Raw genomic sequence first — 23,375 nt, 5'->3', positions numbered from 1 at the left:
ATTCTACTTAATTCTTTTTTTACTGGTTTAGACTTTCAAGAAATCTGAACAAATTCCAGTTTCCAATGTCTCTTTTGTTCACGTATCTTACGAATTTAAAAGATTCATTGGTAATGTTCATTTAAATCTTAAAAATGGTCAAAGATACCTTCCTCTTAACGAATCCAACGAAATAACCTTGGGTATTAAATCGATTAATATTCAGCTTCCGATTCGTTCGACCTGATATGAATTTTAAGAAAACACTACGTGGTTTCGAAATCCTCTTTCCTTCGATTATGATCGGTTTTACGCAAAGGGGTGTAAAAACTATTAGACACGTGTATAGATAAAAACGACTGTTGGAAGGAAATGTTTCGCAAGACGTGTAGGCAACGTATGGCTCCCTGGTTGCCAAATTATTGTGACACAGGCCGGACGTTTCAGAGGATCATGGACGACGCTGTTTCTTTGGCGAGGCATTTTCTCTTATCGCGTTATCGTGCGTAATGTTTATTCAAATATACTTTTCTAGAAAGTGTTGCGATGCTGCACGAATTCTTATTACGAAATCGAAATTTTATCTGTTCATTCATCAACTTCTATAATACTGATCTATTTAATAGTAAAACATACACGACCGACCAAAAGTTTAGAAGCAGTCACATGTTTGTAGTGAAACAAACGATCTTTTGTAGTAAACGTCTGTAAAAGGAAGTTTATTGTATATTTTAACCAGTTTACAGAAAAAAATTCTTATCTCTAGTCATTTGTCAAAAATTCTTTATTTTATCGAATTTGGCTTACACAAATCGGGGAGTTTGAGTAAAATGGGAAAATTTAGATAAAGAATATTTTAAGAAACTGATAAATATAATGCTAAAAGTTGGTGGAAAATTATTAAAAGTAAAGGTGACCATTTTGATGAGGAAAAATTTTGATGAAGATCGATGTTTTATTACTTTTAAAGTAGTTCTGGCATATACAATACACAAGCCTTTGATTGTAATAAAAAATTTGTAATTTGACTGCTTTCAAACTTTTGAACGACACTGTACGTGCGTCTAGCGATCAACTGTCTGCACTTTTAATTTTAATTTGTTAATTGTATGTATTTCATATGGGTACACATGTGACAAAAAGACTCCTAGTTTGGTGTTTTGTTATCCTGTTACTATCTTAGTCTAATCTACTATTCATGTATTCATTTTGTAATTTTTTCATCTTAGGTTTCACTATTATTTCTATGTGACGATTGTTCAACATATTTATAAATATTGAACGATGTTATTAGCAAGTAACAACCGATTAGTTATCAGAATTAAAATCTTATCAAATCGTTCTAACTTATATTTGACAACAGCTTATTAGATCTCTGAAACTCATCTATTATCTATTCTTATTTACATTCTCACTCTTTTTGTACTTTTCCATTTTGTTTCTCCCTCTCTTTTCTGTTTCGTTCCAGTAACTTCGTATTATATAACAAAGTCGAATTATTATTATGTAATTCTTAGATACGTTCGCGTTTCTTAACAATCATCCTTCCCTTTACACATTATAAAAGGAATTTTCTTGCAGTCCGTAATTCAGTACCTTAAAGATATTTTAATACGATAAAAGTAGAGAGTTTTAACTGTTCTAACACCATTTTTCGAAAAAATGTAGTCAATCAGTCTACGTGTGTCTTGTTGGTCCAAAGAATACAAACTCACCATAAAATAAAGAAAATTGTATCTCCAAAGACTAACAATAATTAAACATTTTTGTTGATAATAAGATAAAATTTGGTTAAATATCGTAATAAATAGTTATTCAGTAGACGATATTATAGTATGTTTGATTACTTCAGTACAATCCTGCTTCTATAATATTAAACTTCGTAAACTTTAGACTCAGTTTTCTCAGTTTCGAAACTAGTGGATATAGAACACTTGAACTAGAGCGACGAACTGTCGTTGTAAAAAGATCCGATTTACTCGGCAAAACTAATATTAAAATGTGAAATAAATTGCAACGGTATTGTTTCGATAAATATTTTATGGTAACAAAATCTGCAGATCTCAGATGACGACCTAATAGAAACACCTCTGAGTAACATACAGTCATGAAAGTGAGTTTCTCCGCGGGTAGCAAGACAATGCATCATCGATTTCTCAGGCCTTCCCCCGTACACCCAACCACGAACGTCGATCGAAGGCTGCATTTATTTGGGTCGCGGACACCAGCGAATTATCTCCTCAATCCTTCCGTTCTTACCGCGTCTCTGACCCCCATTCCCTGCTATCACGCCTTTATCACGTATTTATAGCCGTTTCGCATTGTTTTTTTTTTTGTTTTACCGTTGCCAGGCTGCGGTGAATCTATCGACGCTCGTCTAGACGACAGGCGTTACGCGTTGAAATTCTCATCTGTCGGTGACTGAATACATCTTGCTGGCGGATTTAAAGTGGCTCACGCAAATTTTTAATTATTATAAACTTAGTTGAAAATTTCACAGAACATTCTTAAAAGCTACCAAAAAATCGCAAGGTCAACGATGAAGTTATTGAAAAAGAAACTAAGATATAGAATTTTTCATTGTAAAGAACAAACTGACTTTCAGAACATGTTATATAAAAGATGCAAAAAAAAAAGCAACCGTTGCAAAATATGATCACCTTGAAATTATGTAAATTTTGTATCCAACTGTTTTTCTTACAAGTACTTTATGAATAGTTTAAGATCGTTAGATTAGGTAATTCACCCGTTAGAGTTACAAACGTACATAACCGTATTCAATTATCTTACGTTACCAGAGTTATCATCGTGTACACGATTATTTTTACATTTCGATGTGTCATCTATCTGCAAACTAAGTATTTGAGCTACACTGTCTCCCTAAGGTTTGATTTCAGGTTGAAGTATCAGGAAACAAGTTCTTCGATTCTTTAAATTTCAATAGCAGTGAAAATAGCTTGTTAAAAAGTAATCACGATTCAACTCTTATTAAAAAGCAAGACAATTTTTCAGATGCATTCTGCTAAAAAAATAGGCGCTAATTTTAGTTAGAATTATAGATACTAAAATAACTGATTGTAACTTTTTAAACAGAACTAAAGTTATTCAAAAAAAGCTTAAACGAAAAGAAAAATTGCTTTTGATGTGAAAAACTCTTCAAACCGTCGTAACGCCTCGACTTGAGCGCTTGCAAACTAACTTTTGTAGGGCTTCGCGCAGATTATGTATAAACAAATATTGCTAATTTTACAAAAACAAAAATCCACTAACATTTAAAATTCGATATGGGACCTTTCGATATATATATATTTAAAAGGAAATTAATTTTTTGAAGAGTGTATATTGTTCGATTATGCATTGGCTCATGACTCACCGTATTTCAGATTTTCCAAAATGTCGAACGACCGGTCACCATCACCATCTAAGGAGAGACACGTTGCGACAACTTCCGTGTGGCGTGTGGCGGCGGCCAGCCCATCCGGCCCGGAAATACGTAGGCCTAGACGTCGGCTGTAACGCGGGGGTGAGGCTGGAACAGCTGTCAGACAAAATAGGATCAGTCGAGACATCGTGATCCGAAATTACAAACGATCCTCCTCTGTCTAAATTTAACGGCGTTAGCCCTTTTTCGGGAATCACTCGAAACTTCGACCGCTTCCGGAAAAATCTCCCCCCCCCCTGTCCTCTTTTGTCAAAAATGCGCGCCGCGTGCCTGGCCGTTATTCGACCGGAACATGCTTCCGTACATAACGTATATACGTAGAAAATCCATCAAAATCGAAGTTACGACGAATGCGTCAGTAAAATAAAACTGATCGATTGTGTTTATGCGGACGAAATTTCCGTTTCGTCGAGTTTCATGCAATTGACAACGCTGTAAATGGATAAAATTCGCAGTTTACAAATTAGAAGATTTGGTATTTTTAGTTAGTATTTGTCAAATCCTTTATGAAAATGAGAATTTCAGTATAACACCGAAATGAGAGTAATTCATTTGTATGATTTGAAAATTCGATTAAAAATCGTGTCGAACACGGTAAATAAACGGAATTTATACGAATGCTTTCAGGATTTAACGTTCGTGTTGCACGACTTCCTCCAGACCGCCTTATCGAGCGACCCAGCGGAGATCTCTCTGCTCGGCGTGGACCTCGATCCGATCTTAATCGAGCGGGCACGGGAACGCAACCCACGGCCGGATCGGATTATTTTCGAGTGCCTCGATTTTCTCTCCGAGGACAGTAACCGGACGCTCGAGGAGCACCTACGTCGGCACGAGAAGTTACGGTTCGATGTCGTGTTTTGTTTCTCCGTTACAATGTGGATACACTTGAATTACGGGGACAAAGGACTGGTGGAATTCCTTCGGAAAGCTTGCTCGCTGACGGAGATGATCGTGATCGAGCCGCAACTATGGAAATGCTATAGGAACGCATCGAGACGATTGAGACGATCAAAAGGCGAAGATTTCCCCCTGTTGAAGACCCTGAAACTTACTGGTGATCCCACGGCACACATAGAAAACATATTAACAGAATCTTGTAACTTTCGAAGAGTGACGGTCACCGCGGACAATGAGTGGAAACGGAGACTGTTAATTTACGAGAGTTCCGTACGTTAATCGACGTCAAACTACGGTATGAATATTTTTTACGCGACTGATGACGAGAATTTGAATGTATTCCTTTGATATAGTGACAGAAATAAGTATTCATACACTGAAGACAGTAATATTACTGTTTTACCTCGAGTTCATAACTTTGTCCATCAGACTATGCCATTGACAGAAAATTAAATTATGATGGAATTACGGGAAGAAAATTTCTAACTTAACAGTGCACTGGAAACACCATTGCCAAATGATAATTACAATTACCGGTGTGCGAATACTTTTTTGTCTCACTGTAGTTTGTAATCATCTGATGGGTCACGAATCAAGGGAATACTATTTTCAATTTTCTCTTTGTTACCGGGAAACTAATAATGAATTCCACTCTACTGTCTATTTAGTTCATTTCAAAATTCGAATTATGATCAAGAAGTGAAGAAACATACATGTCGGTTTACTGTTGTTCGTGAATAATATAATTATTTTAAGTATAAAAATTTGATGCCGTTACTGTGGTGGCTAATGTAAATACACCTGAAGACACAGTACTAATGACACATGACAGAGACAGAAGAGAAAAAAGAAATGCATAGCCCACCTAAATAATTTCGATATCCGAAATTCAGACCTATAATACAGTATTGAATGTGTCCTTTTTAAATGCATAACATCGTTATTTTTGTACTCGCTGTTTATTGAAATAAACACGAATCTTACGTACAGCAGATAGCAATTAGTGTTAAAATATTACCCATTAATAATCACACATTAGAAGATGTACTTTGATACAGATGAGAGGGGTGAAAGAATTAACGGCAATAATGGCGTGGAGGTTATAATTCTCGAAGAATGATTCCGGGACCGACGCGAGATGGCAATAGCGTACGACCGTTTGTTCGGCTAATGGCGACGTACGGCAACACAAACTGACATGAACTCTGCGAGTAAGGTAAGCGAAAAGACGCACGTTGTCTGCCGATTTTAGGCAGTTTCCCGCCATATAATACTTAACGGTCATTTCCCTCCCGCCGCTCGAGCTTCCTTTTTCTATGTGAGTCACGTGCTTTTACCCTCAAGTACCCTAGCAATGGAGTCTGTAAGCGGCCAGAAGGTTAGGTTATGATCACGTCTTTAAAAAAAACGTACCTTTTTATTATTTTTTTTTTCTTCTTCCTTTAAAATTATTTTACATATCATGGTTATTACCGCATTCGCTTGGCTACTCGACGTAATCTCGGACGAGTAAAAATATTACTCGATGCTAATATTATATGTTCGAAACGGCCGACGAGTATTTTGTTATTCTTTTAGGTTGGTGAAATTTTCACCGCAGCCGGAGCAGCTTTCAATAAGCTCGGAGAATTAACTATGCAGTTGCATCCCACGACAGATTCACCGGCAGGGTAATTGAAAAAGAAACAGATATAACATTGTTTGTGCCGGAAGTAGAAACGACGCGTCTAACGCTTACCGCTTTGAGTGTCGCTCTGTGTATAGAGAAGCGCGGGAGAATGTCACGTGATACCGGTTGCTATCCTATAAGAAGCTCGAGGCTGTCACTGTATTACAACAGTTTCGAATATAAAGCAATCACGTGGAAAAAATATTTTTTTATTCTGTTGTCTTTTTTGCGATTAAATATGATATAATGATTTTTACGATGTTTCATTTTAGAGATGGTTTATCTTAATTTCATGAGATATCAGATAAATACTGATTATATTCGAATCCACATTTCTTGTAAACGTTCATGCATGTAAACAGTATTATCATACAAATTATTTTTGTATGATTACATTAACGATGATTAATCTAGAAATGTAATATCGCTTTATTGCAAAAAAAAAAAAAAAAAAAAGAAACGCTGGCTGCATTTTTACATAATCCTCTGTGTTGCTTAATCTGTAGTAAATGGACTGACGAGGAAATTGAGATGCTCCGTCACTCGGTAAAGACCTTCAGTGAAGACTTGAACAAAATAAGTGAGCACATCAAGGGGCGAACGGTGTAAGTTGATAAGGCTGCATCGAGCCCACGGCTGTTCCTCAATTTTTCCTACGTCAGTCTCAATCCAATGCTAAACGGTCAATTTCGGCTTTCCAGCTCTCAGATTCGAACAACGTTGAAGAAAAAAGCATTCGAAGAAGCGGGTGTACCGATTAGGCAACAGATACTGTCACAGCAACAGTCGGCACAGCAGTCGGCGGTTGTTCAACAGCAACAAGCGTCGAAGCAACAAGCCGGGAATCAGGGGTTAATGGGCAAATCAGCGGAAGTAACGTTAAATATGTTAAACGCACCGGAATCGGAGGTGGACGTTGAAGGACTACCGGAGGAGTGTCAAGTGAAGCTCGAGTTTGAGGGTGCGACGGAAGAAGTCACCTCTTAGTGTAAGAGTGATCTAAGCTTAAGATAATGTTCACTTAATATACGGCTAGAGTTAAGTATTAACTATGTACATTCGATAAGTTATATTTCTCAGTAAATTCGTAAAAATCATCGTATGAATGTTTCAAGCGCGAAAGAGATCCTCGTCCAAACCTCTGTTTACAATTTCATTCCTATCCGTTTTACCGACCAACCTACCAGCGTTTTCAATGGTGGCGCCACAAGTTGGAAAATCATAGTGCTCGTTGTTGCCAACAATTTTCTTCTGGTTCACCATCATCCCTCTCCCATACCATAGAGATTTTTTCGCTATCCTTTTGGTACTCTGTTGTTTTGTAGCTTCAGTTAGGTCATTCGCATGACGTATCCGACTGACAGATTAGTAATGACACGAATGGCAGCGTCGTACCTAACTCGCTCGAGTAGTTAATCGACAGCGTTCACGAGCTGATCTCTAGCACAATCCTCAGTTTTTAAATCGAACTGCAGCTGCGTTATAGAGGTATTGGCTCGTGCGTTTCCGATCAATGTGTGATGATCGGTACGGTGAACTTTAGTGAACGTCTGCAAACCGAGGCACTTGTGGCTGTGCTCGTCAGTTGTAAACATTAAAAAATCAACACGACCCCTCGGACCATGGAAGGAGGCATAGTAGAAAGTTCGGATACAACTCTAGACAAATCTGACGATGAAATCGCTCTACAAGGATTCTGCAACCCTAAAAAGTTACCGTTTAGAGTTCTTGGACTGGCATTGATGTGCTTATTAGGCTTTGGTACGATTGATACTGCAATATTCTCGTTAAAACGTGACCGAATAGCCATTGTTTATATCTGATCGTTTTTGTTTCGATACACAACGGCCTCATTAATTCTCGATCACCAATGTTTTAATCATATTTTTAAGCCTTTCTTAAGATAACAAATATCCCCCTCGTAGTATTCGACATTAACATTCTACTAACATTGAGACTTACAATATGTAAGTTCAGTAAAATGAAATTTGCATTTTTTGAATATAGGAAGAACTTTTTCCTTTCTTTTAAAAATAATTTGTTCAATTTTAAACGAAAGTACATATTACAACGATTAAAATTTCTTTTGGAAATGAACTTAAACTACTAAGGATAGCAATTTTACATAAATAATTGTCATAACACAATGCAATTATACTATATCATTTTGGACAATACTGCCGTTTTATTGTTTTCTATTGATATTTATAAAGATCACATACGGTCCACGTTTTTTTTTTATCAAATATAAACAAAAATTAAATTATTTTCTATGGACACACTTGTTATAACTCACTCGAAACAAAGAAAATTTTTCCACGCTAAATGGTCTGACTATAGTTCCGATAAATCTGTTATTCATCGAAAGGTACAGCGTAAATACAAATCATTTTCCCTCGGAAAAATTTTACGTATCTGTTGTATGCCTTCCCTAATCGCGCCTTTGCTTTTCTATATCGCATCAGTTATTGCACAATACACATGCATAAGTATCAGTTTTGTAAGTGTGTAAACTATTTAAGCGATATTCTTTCTAACTTTATGGATTGCGGATGTTCCTTTCGTTTCGCACATGTTGTGATAAGACAATATCGGAAAGTCCGCGAAATTATATTTTTTCCCCTCTTAGTATTTCGATATCAACATATTGTTGGATTTCATTTTGAAAAATAATACGGAACACGCGTATTTGCGTTCAGATAGTCGAATTATGAGTCACATTTTGTCAAACATTCAAAGCACACTTGAATGATCAGGTCACTGACCCCCTTGTACATGATTTGCTTATCCAAAGAATGCACTTTCATCCCTTGTGTAGATTAATGTAATTATCTATATAATAATACTGTTCTTTCAGGTTCATATTTTTGCTTTGACAATCCTGGTGCTTTGCAAGACAATTTTAAAACTGATCTGCAGATGTCAACCAGTAAATTTGTCTTACTTTATTCTATTTATTCATGGCCAAATATAATTCTTTGTTTTATTGGAGGATTTTTATTGGATAGCATTTTTGGTATACGCTTTGGAACAGTTATATACATGGGACTTACTTTAATCGGCCAGATTATATTTGCAACAGGAGCAACAATTAATGCTTTCTGGCTTATGATGCTTGGTCGATTCGTTTTTGGGTATGTTCGTTGCTGTATATGTATTTACAACGATGATCATTAGTGTTAATTGTAACATTGTTTACAGTATCGGTGCAGAATCATTGGCTGTTGCTCAAAATAGTTATGCTGTATTGTGGTTCAAGGGAAAAGAACTCAATATGGTATTTGGTTTGCAATTGAGTTTTGCACGAGTTGGATCAACAGTGAATTTTTTAATCATGGAACCAATCTATAAATACGTGTCTCAGTATTACAATGGTCCACAGTGTATTGGAATTGTCCTGTTCCTCGCTGCTCTTACTTGTGTGGGTTCTATGATTTGTGCATGTGTATTGGCTATGATGGATCGACGGGCAGAGAGATTATTAAGAAGAGGGGAGGGAAAAGAAACTGAGACTGTTAGTTTAACAGATGTTAAAGATTTTAAGCCTATATTCTGGTTAATAGCTTTCATCTGCATTGCTTATTATGTTGCAATATTTCCATTTATCGCCTTAGGAAAGTAAGTAGGAATAATAGGAAAGTTTTATAATCATATCATACATAATCTACATGTATTATATAATACTGTTTCCTTAGGGTATTTTTCGAACGGAAATATGAATTTGATGCATCAAATGCGAACACAGTGAATTCTCTTGTGTATTTGATATCAGCTATTGCATCCCCCCTTTTGGGATATCTTGTTGATAGAACTGGGAAAAATGTGTTATGGGTCAATGTCAGTATTTTTGCAACTATAGTGGCACATGGATTACTTGCATTTACATATATAAATCCTTATGTGTGTATGATCCTCATGGGATTAGCATACTCCATGCTTGCAAGTAGTTTATGGCCATTAATTGCTCTTGTTACACCAGAATATCAGCTTGGTACCGCTTATGGAATGTAAGTAGAGCTACATTCATTTCTCTTAATGTATCTAACATTCAAGCAAGGTATAGTTAAGGTAACTCACTATTATAACACTTTCTATTTGCAGTGCTCAATCTGTACAAAATCTAGGTTTGGCTATAGTCGCTATTGTAGCTGGAATAATTGTGGACAGAAGCGGATATTTCATGCTTGAAATTTTCTTCTTGGGTTGGCTATGGAGTATGTCATCCGTTTCTTATACATCCAATTGTTATGATATGCGTTGCAAAAAGTTTTATAATTAACATGTTTTTCGACAGTTTCCTTGATAACCGCTGTTGCAATTTGGTTACTGGATACAGCAACAAGCGGTGGTTATCTAAATATGACGCCAGGTCAAAGAGAAAAATACGAGGAAATTCGACGTACGCCCGAGAGTCTCGAAAGAGAGAAATTATTATCCCCGGAATCTACTTCCGATTTGTCGGCTGATGATCTTTTACAGCCACAGTCCGACATTAGTATCAGAAATCGTTATTTATCTCGTATCGGAGCAATGGTAATTCCTTATTCTCTTAATTATTAAATATATTAATTTTATTTTTATTCTAGTAATAACTGAACGTTAGAATATAATTTACATAGTCCGTCTTTATATTTTTTAGGTACCTCCTTGTTCGAAAGCAACGATGCATCGGCCTTTACGATGATGCATTCCATTTAGAAACAAATTTGAAACATAAATAGTTTAAACCTTTGTTTGAAGCATCGTTAACACAATTTGCTCACTGTGTCTTCCTCTTACACAGCGTTAATCTGTGATAATTTCTTAATTAATACATTTACAATTGACTATAATTCAATTTTAATAAGTCGACAATTCGATTTTTTATTAATAGACAGATGTGTCGACAACTGACAAATAACAGAGATATATTATTTGTTTTACATTAACTATAGCTCCAAAGTTTAATAATAATGCAATTTTATAAATAGTCATGTAATAAGTAACATGATTGTAGCGCAAATAAAACAAGAATTATTTTTTACCTCTTGTTTGACAAAAGGAGAATATACAAAGATGTTAAATCTCTTATTATTGTGTATGATCTCTAATGTGTTGTAATATACTATTATATCAAAATGTACATCTAATATTGTGTGGCTGAATCAAAATATGAAACATGTGACTTATTTTGAATCATTACTGCATACCCGTACATAATAATTTGATATATCTTATCGTACAAATTGCTTCTTTTTACGGCAACAAGCTATTTATGTATCATGAACTTAAAATCCAATTCATTAATGCCTTTTTTATTGTGTTATACGTATGATAAAAAGTGTTGTGTTAAATAAATTGATAGGTATATAAAAACTTTTAGTTTTTTTTAGATAGAGATAATATTGGATTTACACAACATTCGTCACGCGATAATATAAAAAATTAATCGACTTTACGTATCATGTTCGACACATTGCATTGTAAACAAAAGATTATCTCACTGTGCAATGTTTAGTTTCCTTCACTTATTATTTCTTTTCTTTACAAATTTAAACAAGTGGAATTAAAGATAAAAAAAATTGAGAATACTTTTAAATTATTTTCTCTCACATAAACAGAGGGAAAGCCGAATTAGCGAAAGAATAAAAATGTGGAACATGAATTAGTGAGTCTACGCCATTGGCCAGTCTTCTGTCAAGATGCTTATTTGTACACAGCTGTAGTGTGCAACACGTGCGTGCTCGTGGACGCAGTTACCATTCGTGTGTTCGCCGTTTGTGCTAGAACCATCGGCGAAATGGGGGTCCACGACAACATGGATTCGAAGTATAATGTTATGGGTACATCGGGATTTTCGAAGCTGGCACCAAAACGTCCTAACACCGTCGTGTTTACCGAGAGCCCGAGCAAAATTCCAAAACACGAGGGCAGTCAAACTGTCCAATCCGAAAACGCGGATAAAGGAAACATTAACTTACAACAACAAAGGAAATCTTTACCAGTTTATAGGCTTCGAAAGCGGTAAGTGCTGCATCATTCATCTTCCGCTTTTCGCTTGATTTTTCGCTGCTATCTTGTCTCGGGAGCAATATCATGTAAGACGTCCGTGTATGCAGAGTATTATAAAACAAAATGGAGAATCATCGACCGTGCACACTCAGTCATTTTACAGTTTGTCGTATAGGTGGCGCCACTGCACCGCAATCAGCCACTCATGCATTGCGAATATTAATTTAAAGTAGCTATTAAAATTTTCTTTTTTACTTGTATATAATAAATATTAATGATTAATTGTCGGTAATATTAATATTACGAGCAAAAGTTATTTAATTTAATTTTGTATTACGATTATGTAACTTTTATACGATATAATTATTTATTTGGGATTAGAATATGTTGGATATCCGGACGTTAGAAATTAAAAAAAGTGTAAAGAATTTGAAGTTAAAGATGTAGAATTACTGTGGCGGTAGATCGATCCAAAAGTACGCGCCATTTCGAAATGGAGTATTGCGGTCTGTACCTTTCAATTTCTATTTCATTTTATGAGTACACGTAACTTCCACTTCGTTTTATCGCTTCTTCCCATGTTCGGATAAATTCATTATAACAGTTTCATAAAATTTTTATATTTTCGGTTGAAAACTCATCCACATGATTTTAAATGATGTATCTGTTTTTCACATTTTTTCTTACATGTTTTATCGCCTTTTGCATATACATATGTACTTACAGAGTGTCGTCTATATACGGTAAAATATTTACGAGAGCAATAAAACAAGTCAAATGGAACAAACAATTTCCTATGACATCTGATCTACTTGCATTTTGCCATAATAATTCCATATGTGTTAAATAGGGGGGGGGGGGATTTTAACCTAATTTTTCAATCCTCGGAACTCGAAACTTGAAGCGCTAATTTTGTTTAAAAAATTTGGTCTATCTTCCTTTTACGAATAGTTTTTGTATTCTGAAAAGGATCTTAATCTCTTAATTGTTAAAGTAGCATACCCGGAAAACCAAAATGCATAAAAGAAGGTTGACAGCTTAAATCGGGACAGAAGTAACAGATTGTTACTTTTGTTCTTCCTAGCGCTATCTCTCATAAACACATTATTATACGCAAACCTGACTTATTACCATCAAAAATGTTATATCCACCTGAAAATACGTTAATTATTTAATATATCACAAAGCATTCAGACGATTTTCCGAACTGAAATAAAAAGATATACAATTGAAAGAGATATTGCAAACTTACTTTTGCTATATTATTTATTAATACGGTAGTCGTATTATGAAAACAGCTTACAACTAAAGTGGACGATAGATGAAATTTGTGTATAAAGTTGGAGTAAAAGTGTATATCGTTGGTCAATTGGGATTTGTTTTATAACAATTATCACATCCGTCCCATGTTACGTTTGTCCCTGGTCTCCCAAATACGCAGCAGTTCACTGAATACACGAGGAACAGTTTCTACACTCGCGAGCAAACTCGGCTTCCCCTAACGAAGAAAGTGACGTAAGGATAGGGCCTTCTACCATTCGGTTTCGGAAGTTTCTGAAATTTATGCCAAATTACCATGCATTTTAACATTTATTTCAGTACAAGTGGTAGAAGATCCTTCTCCTACGTCACTTTTTCCCCTAGTGGAAGCCGAGTTTGCTCGCGAGGGTACAGACGAGTTGGCTCCAATCTTCTCGATCCGTTTAATTTCAGTCTGCTCGAGGAGATTCGACGGAACAGCACGTTGATCGTGATCGGCGAGACGGGCAGCGGTAAGACCACGCAGATCCCCCAATTACTCTTAACTTCTGGTATCGCCGGCGGATCTGGTTGCATCGGGATCACGCAACCGCGAAGAGTGGCCGCGGTCAGCGTTGCCCGTAGAGTGGCCCAAGAACAGGGGGTGGAGACCGGCAAGCTGGTCGGTTACTGCGTCCGTTTCGAGGACGTCACGTCCCTGCAGACCAGGATCAAGTATCTGACCGACGGTATGATGGTACGGGAGGCGATGACCGACGAGATACTGTCCGATTACTCGGTGGTGATCCTCGACGAGGCCCACGAACGATCGGTCCAGACCGACGTGCTGCTGGGGGTCGCGAGGCGAGCGCAGAATTTACGAAAGCTCAAGAATCTGCCGCCGTTGAAGCTGCTGGTGATGTCGGCGACAATGGACGTCGATAAGTTCACCAAGTATTTTCAAGCACCGGCGGTCTACTTAGAGGGTCGTCAGCATCCCGTGAAGATTTATCACGCCGTCAAGTCGCAGGATGATTATGCGTTCTCCGCTCTTGTCACCGCTTTTCAGATTCATCGCGATAATTCTGCCAAGTAAGCGAGACTCTTTTTACCTACTCACCTTATCAATTTTCTTGTTTTCTTTTTTCGTTTTTGCTATTCCTTTGAACGCTGGGAGCGACTTTTATCTTATGGCTGCTTTAAAACTCGACGACGAACCTTCGTGGATTTGTTGCGCGCGCGCGCGCGCGAATGTACGAAACGCGGTAAAATAAAAATTGTAATGATAATTGATGAAGTTTTTTTCTTTTTTTTTTTTGAATATGATTCTTAATGGTATAAGGACAGGATAGTTTGGCGAGTAACTTTTATTAGTTAACCCCTTTCATTTCCGAATTATCTAACAACTACCAACAAACATTTCTATTTGCATTTTTGTTTATATGACACGACATATAAATAATTCACGAGAACATTTCAACATTCCGAAGGTTCAGAATCGCTTACAAAAGATTGTCTAATTGCGTCCGTGAAAAAACCAACAAGATTTTTAATTAGGATGAGTTTGGCTATAGCAATAAAAATAAAATAATTAAAAAAATGGCGGCAGTAGAATACCATCTTAATAAAGTTGTTGCATCTATAAATTTTCGAATGTTGCAAGACTAAAACATGCAAATTTACATGAAGATTTACTGTTTGATTTTAACGTGATTGAGATATTTTCATGATTATTGTTTATCCGACAAATTTCATATTTTTCATAAATAGTCGTAAAGTCTAAAAGATTGGCTATGTGACCCCATATAATCCAGCTAAATATCCTTCTACAACACGGACAAATACCATTTCGATGTAATTTTAAACTACTCGGGGTTTGTAACAGGATCGCGGGGATTTACATACCCGTTACTTTTATTAGATTAAAGGAAAGCAGTTCGAATGGGAATGGGAAACTAGGTCAGAAGGAAACGGACGATTTCCTGAATTTTTCTGTCTTTTCTCCAGCGAGGACATTCTGGTATTTTTAACGGGGCAGGAAGAAATAGAAGCTGCAGTCGTGAGCGCAAGACAAGTAGCTAAACAGTTGGACGGACAGGGGTATCCGCCATTAAAGGTCTTTCCATTGTATTCGGCTCTGCCGACGCATCAACAATTGGAAGCCTTTAAGCCGTCCCCTTCTGGAATGCGGAAGCTTATTTTGTCGACCAACGTGGCTGAAACGTCTGTTACAATTGGTGGTAAGTTGTAATTAGACTGATCGTGACCGTACAAAATGTCACAGTAGGGATGAAATTTATAAACCATTAAAGTTATCAAGTGGGCGAACAAAACTTTACATGAATCTATGCATATCAGAGAATTCTTTGTTATAGAGTTATGAATGTTTGACATTAGAACTACCAGCGCTGAATGTATACTAAATTAAATTGTATAATATAGTAATATACATAATACAATCTAGCATAATATAAAATGTATAGGAAATTAAAAGTCAACATAAATTCCGCGAAAAGCACCATTGTAATTTCAATAATCGTAAAATAAGAAAACTCCAATCCGTCGTTTTGACGGGTTTGGTAGTTCTAGTGTTAAACATTCTTCGTCGAAAGTGGTTTTCTGAGTTTATGTATGATTATTTAATATATCATTAGACTGTGGACTGTCGATTTTTATGAATTATTAGAATGCGAATGTTTGTGGTAATTAATATTTTCATCGATTAATTGACGAGCATCTTTGAACCTTTTAAAAAACACATTTTCAAACATAAGTTCATATGAACTGTTTCTAATTTTTTTAGCATATTACACGTATAAATTTCATGCTAATTTTTTTGTTACCCAGTGTATACAGTTCAATTTCATGATATTACTCGGTGTAGTAGTAAATCTTTAAAGTAGAGCATGTTCGAATATGATTAGCAATGAAATTGATAAAGGATCACTTGAGCTGTGTAAAGTATTATTGACAAATTTATAGTAATATTATATGGTATATAGGGAAATACAAAAGTGTCCTGCAAAAATATACAAGAATATAGAATAACATGTTTTCATATAAAATGTAGCGTTGGAAGATATCGAAAAAATTCGTATCATTTTCACTTGCCTGATCATTAGTAGTTATTTCTACTTGGTGGGTCCATAAATACTGACAGCGATGTCATTCATTTTCCAACAAAATTTAATATAAAATAATTGTTAGGAAACATTTAAATATATGGAAAATAGACAATATCATGCAATTATCATTGTTTCTTGCAAGTTGATATAGTAAATGATACACGGACATTAAAAAAAAAAATAATTTTTTTTACAATAAGGAAAAGTTTTGTTTTTCCACTTATTTGTACTTTTGCTTTCATTTAAATATTTTGAAGTAGTTTAAAATATTAATCATTCAAATTAAATTAGTAAAATTAATAAAAACTATAAAGCGCCATATGGAGCCCCAGCTAAATACGATACCAAACACAGAAGCTACCTGAAGTCCCAAGTAGTGTAATAAGGCGATTTTTGCACATAGGTATAATTATAATTATTTATCTATATATAAGGTTAGTCAAACATTAGAACAAAATAGCACGTTTAGGTCACCATTCTGCCTTCATCTGACATTCATTCGTCTTCATTCCCAATACTTCTCTGTTTCCCAGGCAATGAAATCGTCTCTATAGTACCACGCGTCGTTAGAAAAAGGCAGATTGGTGACCGTACAGCAGCTAAATTTTTCTAATTTTCCACACGGCCTGACTATGGAAGATATTCAGAACGTCCTGTCTAGGTATTACACGTCTATGTCGAATCCCAATTCCCACACAATTGAAAACACTCCCGTGTCCCAAAAAATTCGTCCGAAAATAATCCCTCCTCCTCCGGGAGTCTTGCGTGAAAAATCGTCTTGCCCGGGAGTCGGGATCGTCCTCGATCGGATTAATTCGGCAAATTGTCCATCGGCGCGCGGGGGCCAATTTCATTTTCCGCGAGCCCCGCAATCTGCTAATATCACGACCGAAACCCTGGGTATACTCGTTCGTGACAGAGTTGATTACTTCGCTCGCTCTCTCGTGATTACATTCGCGGGAGGAGTGGGAGGTTGTGAATGGTGGTGGGGGTGGTGGGTGGGGATGGTGGTGTGCAAGGGATCCCCGTGGTACACAGAGATTTCCCCGATGAAATTACACAGGAATTCGACATGTGATCGACACCGGGGTGGTCAAAGCGCGGACTCATCATCCGACGACAGGATTGGATGTGCTCAGGGTGGAAAAAGTCTCAAAGGCACAAGCGTGGCAGAGGACCGGCCGCGCTGGCCGCGAAGCGCCTGGAAAATGTTACAGGGCCTATACGAAAGAGGATTTCGAAAGGATGAAGGAGATGCCGATCCCGGAGATACAAAGATGCTCCCTGGCGGGTGTAGCGCTTCAGCTGCTCGCGATCGGTGTCGACATCACCACCTTTGATTTCATGGACAAACCGCCGAAGGATGCCGTCGACGTCGCTGTGACCTGCTTGGAGAAACTCGGCGCTGTTAAAGGTAAGTGTCATTATGCGCTACCCTTCTGGAACTGGTCGCGTCTTGGACCGTCGACAGGGTCACCAAAAGCGTCATAAACGGGGATTCCTGGACAGCACAGTGGTCCTCAAGACCGTTCTTTATTACAGTACCGGACAAAAGTATTCGTACACCCTTTAAAACGGAACATGTCTTTTGAAATTGGTTCAAATGACTTGAGTTCTTTTGTGAAGTTAGAGACATTAGTTTGCTAAATGATGTGTACAAAAAATTGAAAGAAGTTCCAATTGGTCGGAATCGCGAAGAAAATAGTAAGGGGCCTATAATGACAATTAAATAAATAGATATTGAAGATTTATGTTAGTTGTATACACGTTGAAAATTTCATCAAAGTCGATTAATGGTGCTACGAATAATATTACGAATTGAAAAAAAATCAATATTTAATCATTTGGTTATTTTAATAACTTGGAATTATATTGAACATTAACGCGAGTTTTATTAGGCGAAGTAAGATAAATAGACTCTATACATGGCCTTCATTGAAATACAAGTGTTACGTTGATGTTATATTCATTACATAATTGTTGTATTGAATTTGAAGATGAATCTTTAAAGACAGTTTTAGCCATCATGGAACATAATTTGTTTAAAAAATAAACATACTGTGTGGCTCTTACTTCTACTTTCCTTATTTTAAAATAACCTGTTTAACAATTTAATAAAACGAACAAAAGTAGACATTTTTTTTAATCACTTTATTTAATTTGGCGGGTCACTTAAGGGGTTAATAATAATGCAAAAGGCATTACAGATAAATGTAATTTAGAAATTTAAAAATGAAGCGCGGAAGATATTTAGGACTCAACCTAATATTTTATTTTTTTGTAAGATAGTGATGTTGAATATTCCTCAAATTGTTCAAGTCAATTTCGAGTCGAACTATTGCTCAAAAACTAGCCGAAAGGCACTAATGTCTCATGTGTGGATCCAGCATAAGGCTAATATTTAATATAGGTCTTCTCTAGCTTAGCAGTTCAAAGGAAGGTCTAAGTGTCAAGTGCTGTAAGACCAGTCTTCATCGATTTTAAGCTCAGGTGCTCTGGAATCTGTGTGACTTTCAATAGCTTCTCTTAATCTCATTTTGTCCATGCAGTCGTTCACTGGTAACTTACACTGTGTCCATTATTGTGGATATGAAAATATCCGTAGATCTTCTAAATCGTAGATCAGTTTTCTGTTCGATGTTTTTTAGTCACATTAATTGTTTTCCTATTACTAAAGAATCAGTGTATTTAAAATAGTCTTTAAGATTAACAAGGTCTTAATGTAGTCTTTAAGGAAACTTTGGTTATTTTTCTGATTTACTTCAGCAGTGTCTACAAGGGTGTAAGCTTTATTCGAATGAAAATAATGTCGATGCAGCCATACAAGATAGAATTATTGCCTAACACAACTCTGACTGAAAGTTTCCAAGAAGATTCTGAAATTCAAATAAGCAGCATCGACGTACGGAGGAAATATGTATCTCGATTTGCGGGAAACAATATGTTTTCCCAGGGTCGTTTCTTTATGGAACAATATTTCATTTCTGGCGTGCCGGTTGCTATCACATCGAGTTTGTCTGCGATTTTCTCAGAACTGTTGCAATTCTATGTAACGGTGCTGAAGTTGCTGTTTAGAGGAATCGTTAAATTTATCGTATAGTTCTTCTGTTATTCGTGTAATCAAAAAAAATTTCCTAATTTTCATTTTCATGTAAACAGAATGTTTTGGAAAGGAACAAAAGTGAGGTATTTACAAGCATTTAAAAAAATGAGCGATATGCAAAGATTTTGAATAGCAATTTTGAGTATTTAAAAAGATATTGAACTACTTAGATAAATTGTTTTTCAATTATTGGGCAAAGAAGAATCAAATTGAAATCATTTGTTTCAATAAGAAATAAAATTTTGAAATACTTGAAGAGTTAATTAAAAAAATTACCAAATTGAAACATTACCATAGACATTTTTTAAAACTACGTATATTGTTCTTCAAGAGAACGTAGAAACGCAAACTATAGTCCTACTGAAACTATTCTATATAGTTGTACCATTATCTATTATTATTCCGTATATTTTCTATCTGTTTATTTAAATTCCAAAGCATTATTTTAAAGAATACGCCACTCAAATAATTCGAATTACTTTTGCAACTGACTTTTCTTAGCAAAATAGAATAATTACAGTGTTGTGAGTGAAATTAACAAAGCTCCATTCTGAATTGAAATATTTACTTCTGTGACCAACGAAAATTAATTTCACTTGTTTATGACATTTTTATTAATCTTTGATCATTATTATCGACATGGTATAGCATAAAATAATAGGAATTATTCTGTGCTGACAATACAACGGAAGTGATTTATACATCGATTTAATATTTAAACGCATCGAGTAAGTGATCGAATCAAGGTGCATCGAATAGAGTGGAAAAATTTCAATTAGTTCGATGTAGAACAATTGATGTCAATAGAGTACTTCTATTTCCCTTCGATTCTCGGTCTGCCAAGCCGGTTACTATGCAGTATTACCATATCATATAAAACTTTCTCATTTGATTTTCACGCGAATAGGTTCTCCGCCGCAGCTGACTACACACGGCAGAACGATGTCCTTATTCCCATTGGATCCGAGATTCACCAAAGTGATTCTCGCGTCTGTGGAGTACCAGTGTCTCGAGGAAGCTCTGATAGTCGTCGCGCTGTTGTCAGGAGAGTCTGTCTTCACCGATCCACCTGCCAAAAGGCAACAGGCTTACGTTGCCAGGTCAAGGTATTTACTTTGTTTCATTTAAGCTAACGAACCCAATAAAATGTCAGTCGAACAAAGAATAAATTCTGAAGCCTAAAATATACTCTGAGAATTTCTTCTATCACAAACAATCGTACTTTCAACTGTATAAATATTTCTTACCACGTATAGAGAATTATAAAGGGTGTTTCAAAATAGGTGTAAATCCTTGAAAGGGGTAATTCCTGGGATGATTTGAAACAACATTTTCCTTAGCGCAAAAGTTCCACGAGGCTTTGTTCACGAGATATTAACGAAAAAACCCCGACCAATCGGAATGCGAGTCTGCTGGCCGAGCTCTGATTGGTCGGGGTTTTTCGTTAATACCTCGTTAACAAACCCACATATGACCATTAGTTTATGAAATATTTAATATCCATTTCCGAGGTGTCTTCGAACACTTATCGAGGATTTACTGTAACTGGATACCTATTTGATAACAATTTCCGTAAACCACTCCATAAATACTTATATCTAACATAAACATCCGCAGTCTATACGTCACAACGGCAGACGTTCCAACGAACGATCGTTTTATCCCCCTAAACGAGGCGTCCCTCCGAGGATCCCTTGGTGTTGCTTTCAATCGGCCCCTGTAGTTGCGTCGCTTAAAAATCCCTGGCAGTATATCTGGGCCAGGTCGGCCCGGGTGTTGTTTGTGCTACGGTGTGTGTTCTCTCGTTCTGTTCTAGATTCGCGTCACCCGAGGGAGACCATGTCACGTTGCTGAACGTTTTTCGCGCATACATGAACACGAAGCAGAAGAAGGTCTGGTGTCACGAGAACTTTCTGCATCATAGAAATCTGGAGTACGCCGCGGAGGTGCGACAGCAGCTCGCCGCATTGGCGAAACGTGCGAATTTGGAGAAGGCCAGCTGCGGGACGAATACCGAGCAACTGAGGAGAGCGCTCCTCGAGGGCCTGTACGATAACCTCGCCGAACTGCAGAGGGATCAATCTTACGTCACTGTGAGTATTCGATTTTTCAATTACGTCTGAGACGCTTATCACCGGTGTCCACGGCGGGAAAAGGGCGTTTGAACTGATGACTTACAGCGATACCTCGATGAATGCGACACGAACAATTCCCATCACTTGGGGAGAGGGGAGGGGTCCCATTTCTGGAACCAATCAATACAAAGTATATAAATAGAAGCTAAGCAGAGGGTTGGCTTCGTACAAAAAACAAATTTATGAGGGGCTGAAAGGCTTTTAGGATTTCCACGAATGCTCCAAAGCGGATCCGAATATGTCGCACTCATCGAGACATTTTCTTTTTTCTTTTTTTTTGGGGGCTGTGGAAAATATGCAATCGCATACCTTGGAGAGTACACGCTCCAAGCAACATTACTGTATCTGGAAATATGGTAATGGAGGAATTTGTATAAGTGCTGGAATCTACGAGGGTCAGTCAAATGAAAATCGTAAAAACGTTTGTAGAAATAATTCATTGAGCGAATGAGGAATACGTTCTGCATCATTTTTCTACAAATATATTAACACGATAAAGTGTATTTAAGCAAAATTGACTATTCTTCATTACGTATAGTGTGTCTTATCTGTTCTGTAATGATTAAACAAAAATTTAATGTACATTATTTTATATGGTTCGTAGTATATTCAAATGGGTACAAATTGACCCAGTATTCGCCAAGTGAAAGTTATTTTTTATTGATGCAAAATATGCACATTATTTTTTTTCAAGCCAGTAATGTTGTTTATAATATAAGAAATGAATTACTTGATTTCCAAAAATGTATAGAGACTACAAGATGTAGGAGTCGTAAGTGTGTTTTCTTCACGAGTTTCATCCTTTTTCGAACCCTTCATTTTTACAAGTTCACAATGTTCCATAGAAAAATTCATCATCGATCATTGAAATGTCCAGTTGTATTAATTAACGACTATCTCCAAGAGGATCAGTTGTCCAATTTAGTCCCTCGACGAAAGAAGGGAGTATAGCGTTTAGTAGGCGAAAAAACTTTACCCCACGAGATTAAGGGAAGATTTTTATTTTTGGCGAAGGGTTCACTTCATTTTGTTGTCGTGCCGGGAATTCGAAGCTTAAACAAGTTTCCCCTGGGTATATAGGGTGCGCACAGTTTAAGTAAGTTTTCCCTGAGCGAGTGAGTAATGAGAATTTAGGAGTAATTGGATTGTACGTCTGTGTAGGTGAGCTCGAAGCAGCCGGTCGCGATACATCCTTCCTCGACGTTACACGGTACCAAGCCGCCGCTAATATTGTTCACGGAGGTTGTAGCCACTGGAAGATGTTACCTCCGCGGTTTGTCTGTCATCGAGTCCACGTGGCTGTCTGAAAAAGGTCTCAATATCGGGAAACACGACTAAAAGACATTTTCCCGTAGAGCCAGCCGTGCTCTTGTGGATCAATTCTATTGTAAAAAAGGAAAAGAAGAAGAAACTGTTCCGAGATGTTACTTTTAACCAGATCGTTGTAATTGCGTGGAATCGACACGACTTGTTTCTCTATTCTCTGTACAGTCGTTTAATAAAATGTTTTTATTGTCTCGTTGGTCGACACACTTATTCTCTGATTCCGTGCCATATCCTTCCATCGCTGAGCATCGAGGAACAATATTATGCTGTAGGGATGGGTTTCTCGAAACCTCGAAACATCTCGAAATCCAATACAGTTTCGAGTTTTGTCGTTCGAAATTCTTGAAAGTCCGGGTAAGGAAAAAATGTAAAAGTGGTGAATAAATCTCGATTATTCGGTTCAAGATGCTTTATGAGTGCTCGGTGAATTATTCGAATAAAATTATGCCCAATTCTGGTGTTAAGA

At 36.8% G+C, this 23,375-nt stretch overlaps 4 protein-coding genes across 4 annotated transcripts; all 4 read left to right on the top strand.

Moving 5' to 3' along the window:
- Positions 1 to 3,343: 3,343 nt before the first annotated feature.
- Positions 3,344 to 4,632, top strand: LOC107185991 (probable RNA methyltransferase CG11342). Its single transcript, XM_015573779.1, has 2 exons — positions 3,344 to 3,502; positions 4,049 to 4,632. Exons 1-2 carry the CDS (start codon positions 3,344 to 3,346, stop codon positions 4,598 to 4,600), a joined length of 711 nt encoding a protein of 236 aa, XP_015429265.1. The 3' UTR covers positions 4,601 to 4,632.
- An 852-nt stretch (positions 4,633 to 5,484) lies between these two features.
- LOC107186912 (chromatin complexes subunit BAP18) lies at positions 5,485 to 7,080 on the top strand. Its single transcript, XM_015574878.1, has 4 exons — positions 5,485 to 5,537; positions 5,900 to 5,991; positions 6,497 to 6,595; positions 6,692 to 7,080. Exons 1-4 carry the CDS (start codon positions 5,520 to 5,522, stop codon positions 6,975 to 6,977), a joined length of 495 nt encoding a protein of 164 aa, XP_015430364.1. The 5' UTR covers positions 5,485 to 5,519; the 3' UTR covers positions 6,978 to 7,080.
- A 284-nt stretch (positions 7,081 to 7,364) lies between these two features.
- Positions 7,365 to 10,674, top strand: LOC107186776 (major facilitator superfamily domain-containing protein 1-like). Its single transcript, XM_015574717.1, has 7 exons — positions 7,365 to 7,751; positions 8,848 to 9,124; positions 9,192 to 9,608; positions 9,686 to 9,997; positions 10,092 to 10,204; positions 10,285 to 10,523; positions 10,630 to 10,674. The coding sequence occupies exons 1-7, from the start codon at positions 7,613 to 7,615 to the stop codon at positions 10,672 to 10,674; spliced, it is 1,542 nt and encodes a 513-aa protein (XP_015430203.1). The 5' UTR covers positions 7,365 to 7,612.
- A 1,005-nt stretch (positions 10,675 to 11,679) lies between these two features.
- On the top strand, positions 11,680 to 23,105 carry LOC107186398 (putative ATP-dependent RNA helicase DHX33). Its single transcript, XM_015574256.1, has 7 exons — positions 11,680 to 11,993; positions 13,695 to 14,312; positions 15,228 to 15,460; positions 17,409 to 17,759; positions 20,356 to 20,554; positions 21,265 to 21,541; positions 22,745 to 23,105. The coding sequence occupies exons 1-7, from the start codon at positions 11,770 to 11,772 to the stop codon at positions 22,919 to 22,921; spliced, it is 2,079 nt and encodes a 692-aa protein (XP_015429742.1). The 5' UTR covers positions 11,680 to 11,769; the 3' UTR covers positions 22,922 to 23,105.
- Positions 23,106 to 23,375: the final 270 nt, after the last annotated feature.

This window comes from Dufourea novaeangliae, unplaced genomic scaffold, assembly GCF_001272555.1.
Source record: "Dufourea novaeangliae isolate 0120121106 unplaced genomic scaffold, ASM127255v1 scaffold14, whole genome shotgun sequence".
NCBI lineage: Eukaryota > Metazoa > Arthropoda > Insecta > Hymenoptera > Halictidae > Dufourea > Dufourea novaeangliae.
Note: the sequence above shows the minus strand (reverse complement) of the source record. Positions and strands in the feature narration are given on the sequence as shown.

Bases quoted from the DNA above. Each gene is read 5' to 3' on its own strand.
- LOC107185991 (XM_015573779.1), top strand. From the start codon at position 3,344: ATGACTCACCGTATTTCAGATTTTCCAAAATGTCGAACGACCGGTCAC. The intron at 3,503-4,048 runs GTGAGGCTGGAA...GAATGCTTTCAG, and splicing joins ACGTCGGCTGTAACGCGGGG to GATTTAACGTTCGTGTTGCA.
- LOC107186776 (XM_015574717.1), top strand. From the start codon at position 7,613: ATGGAAGGAGGCATAGTAGAAAGTTCGGATACAACTCTAGACAAATCT. The intron at 7,752-8,847 runs GTACGATTGATA...CTGTTCTTTCAG, and splicing joins GATGTGCTTATTAGGCTTTG to GTTCATATTTTTGCTTTGAC. The intron at 10,524-10,629 runs GTAATTCCTTAT...TATATTTTTTAG, and splicing joins TATCTCGTATCGGAGCAATG to GTACCTCCTTGTTCGAAAGC.
- LOC107186398 (XM_015574256.1), top strand. From the start codon at position 11,770: ATGGGGGTCCACGACAACATGGATTCGAAGTATAATGTTATGGGTACA. The intron at 15,461-17,408 runs GTAAGTTGTAAT...GAAATTACACAG, and splicing joins AACGTCTGTTACAATTGGTG to GAATTCGACATGTGATCGAC. The intron at 20,555-21,264 runs GTATTTACTTTG...GTTCTGTTCTAG, and splicing joins GCTTACGTTGCCAGGTCAAG to ATTCGCGTCACCCGAGGGAG.
- LOC107186912 (XM_015574878.1), top strand. The intron at 5,992-6,496 runs GTAATTGAAAAA...CTTAATCTGTAG, and splicing joins ACGACAGATTCACCGGCAGG to TAAATGGACTGACGAGGAAA. The intron at 6,596-6,691 runs GTAAGTTGATAA...TCGGCTTTCCAG, and splicing joins CACATCAAGGGGCGAACGGT to CTCTCAGATTCGAACAACGT.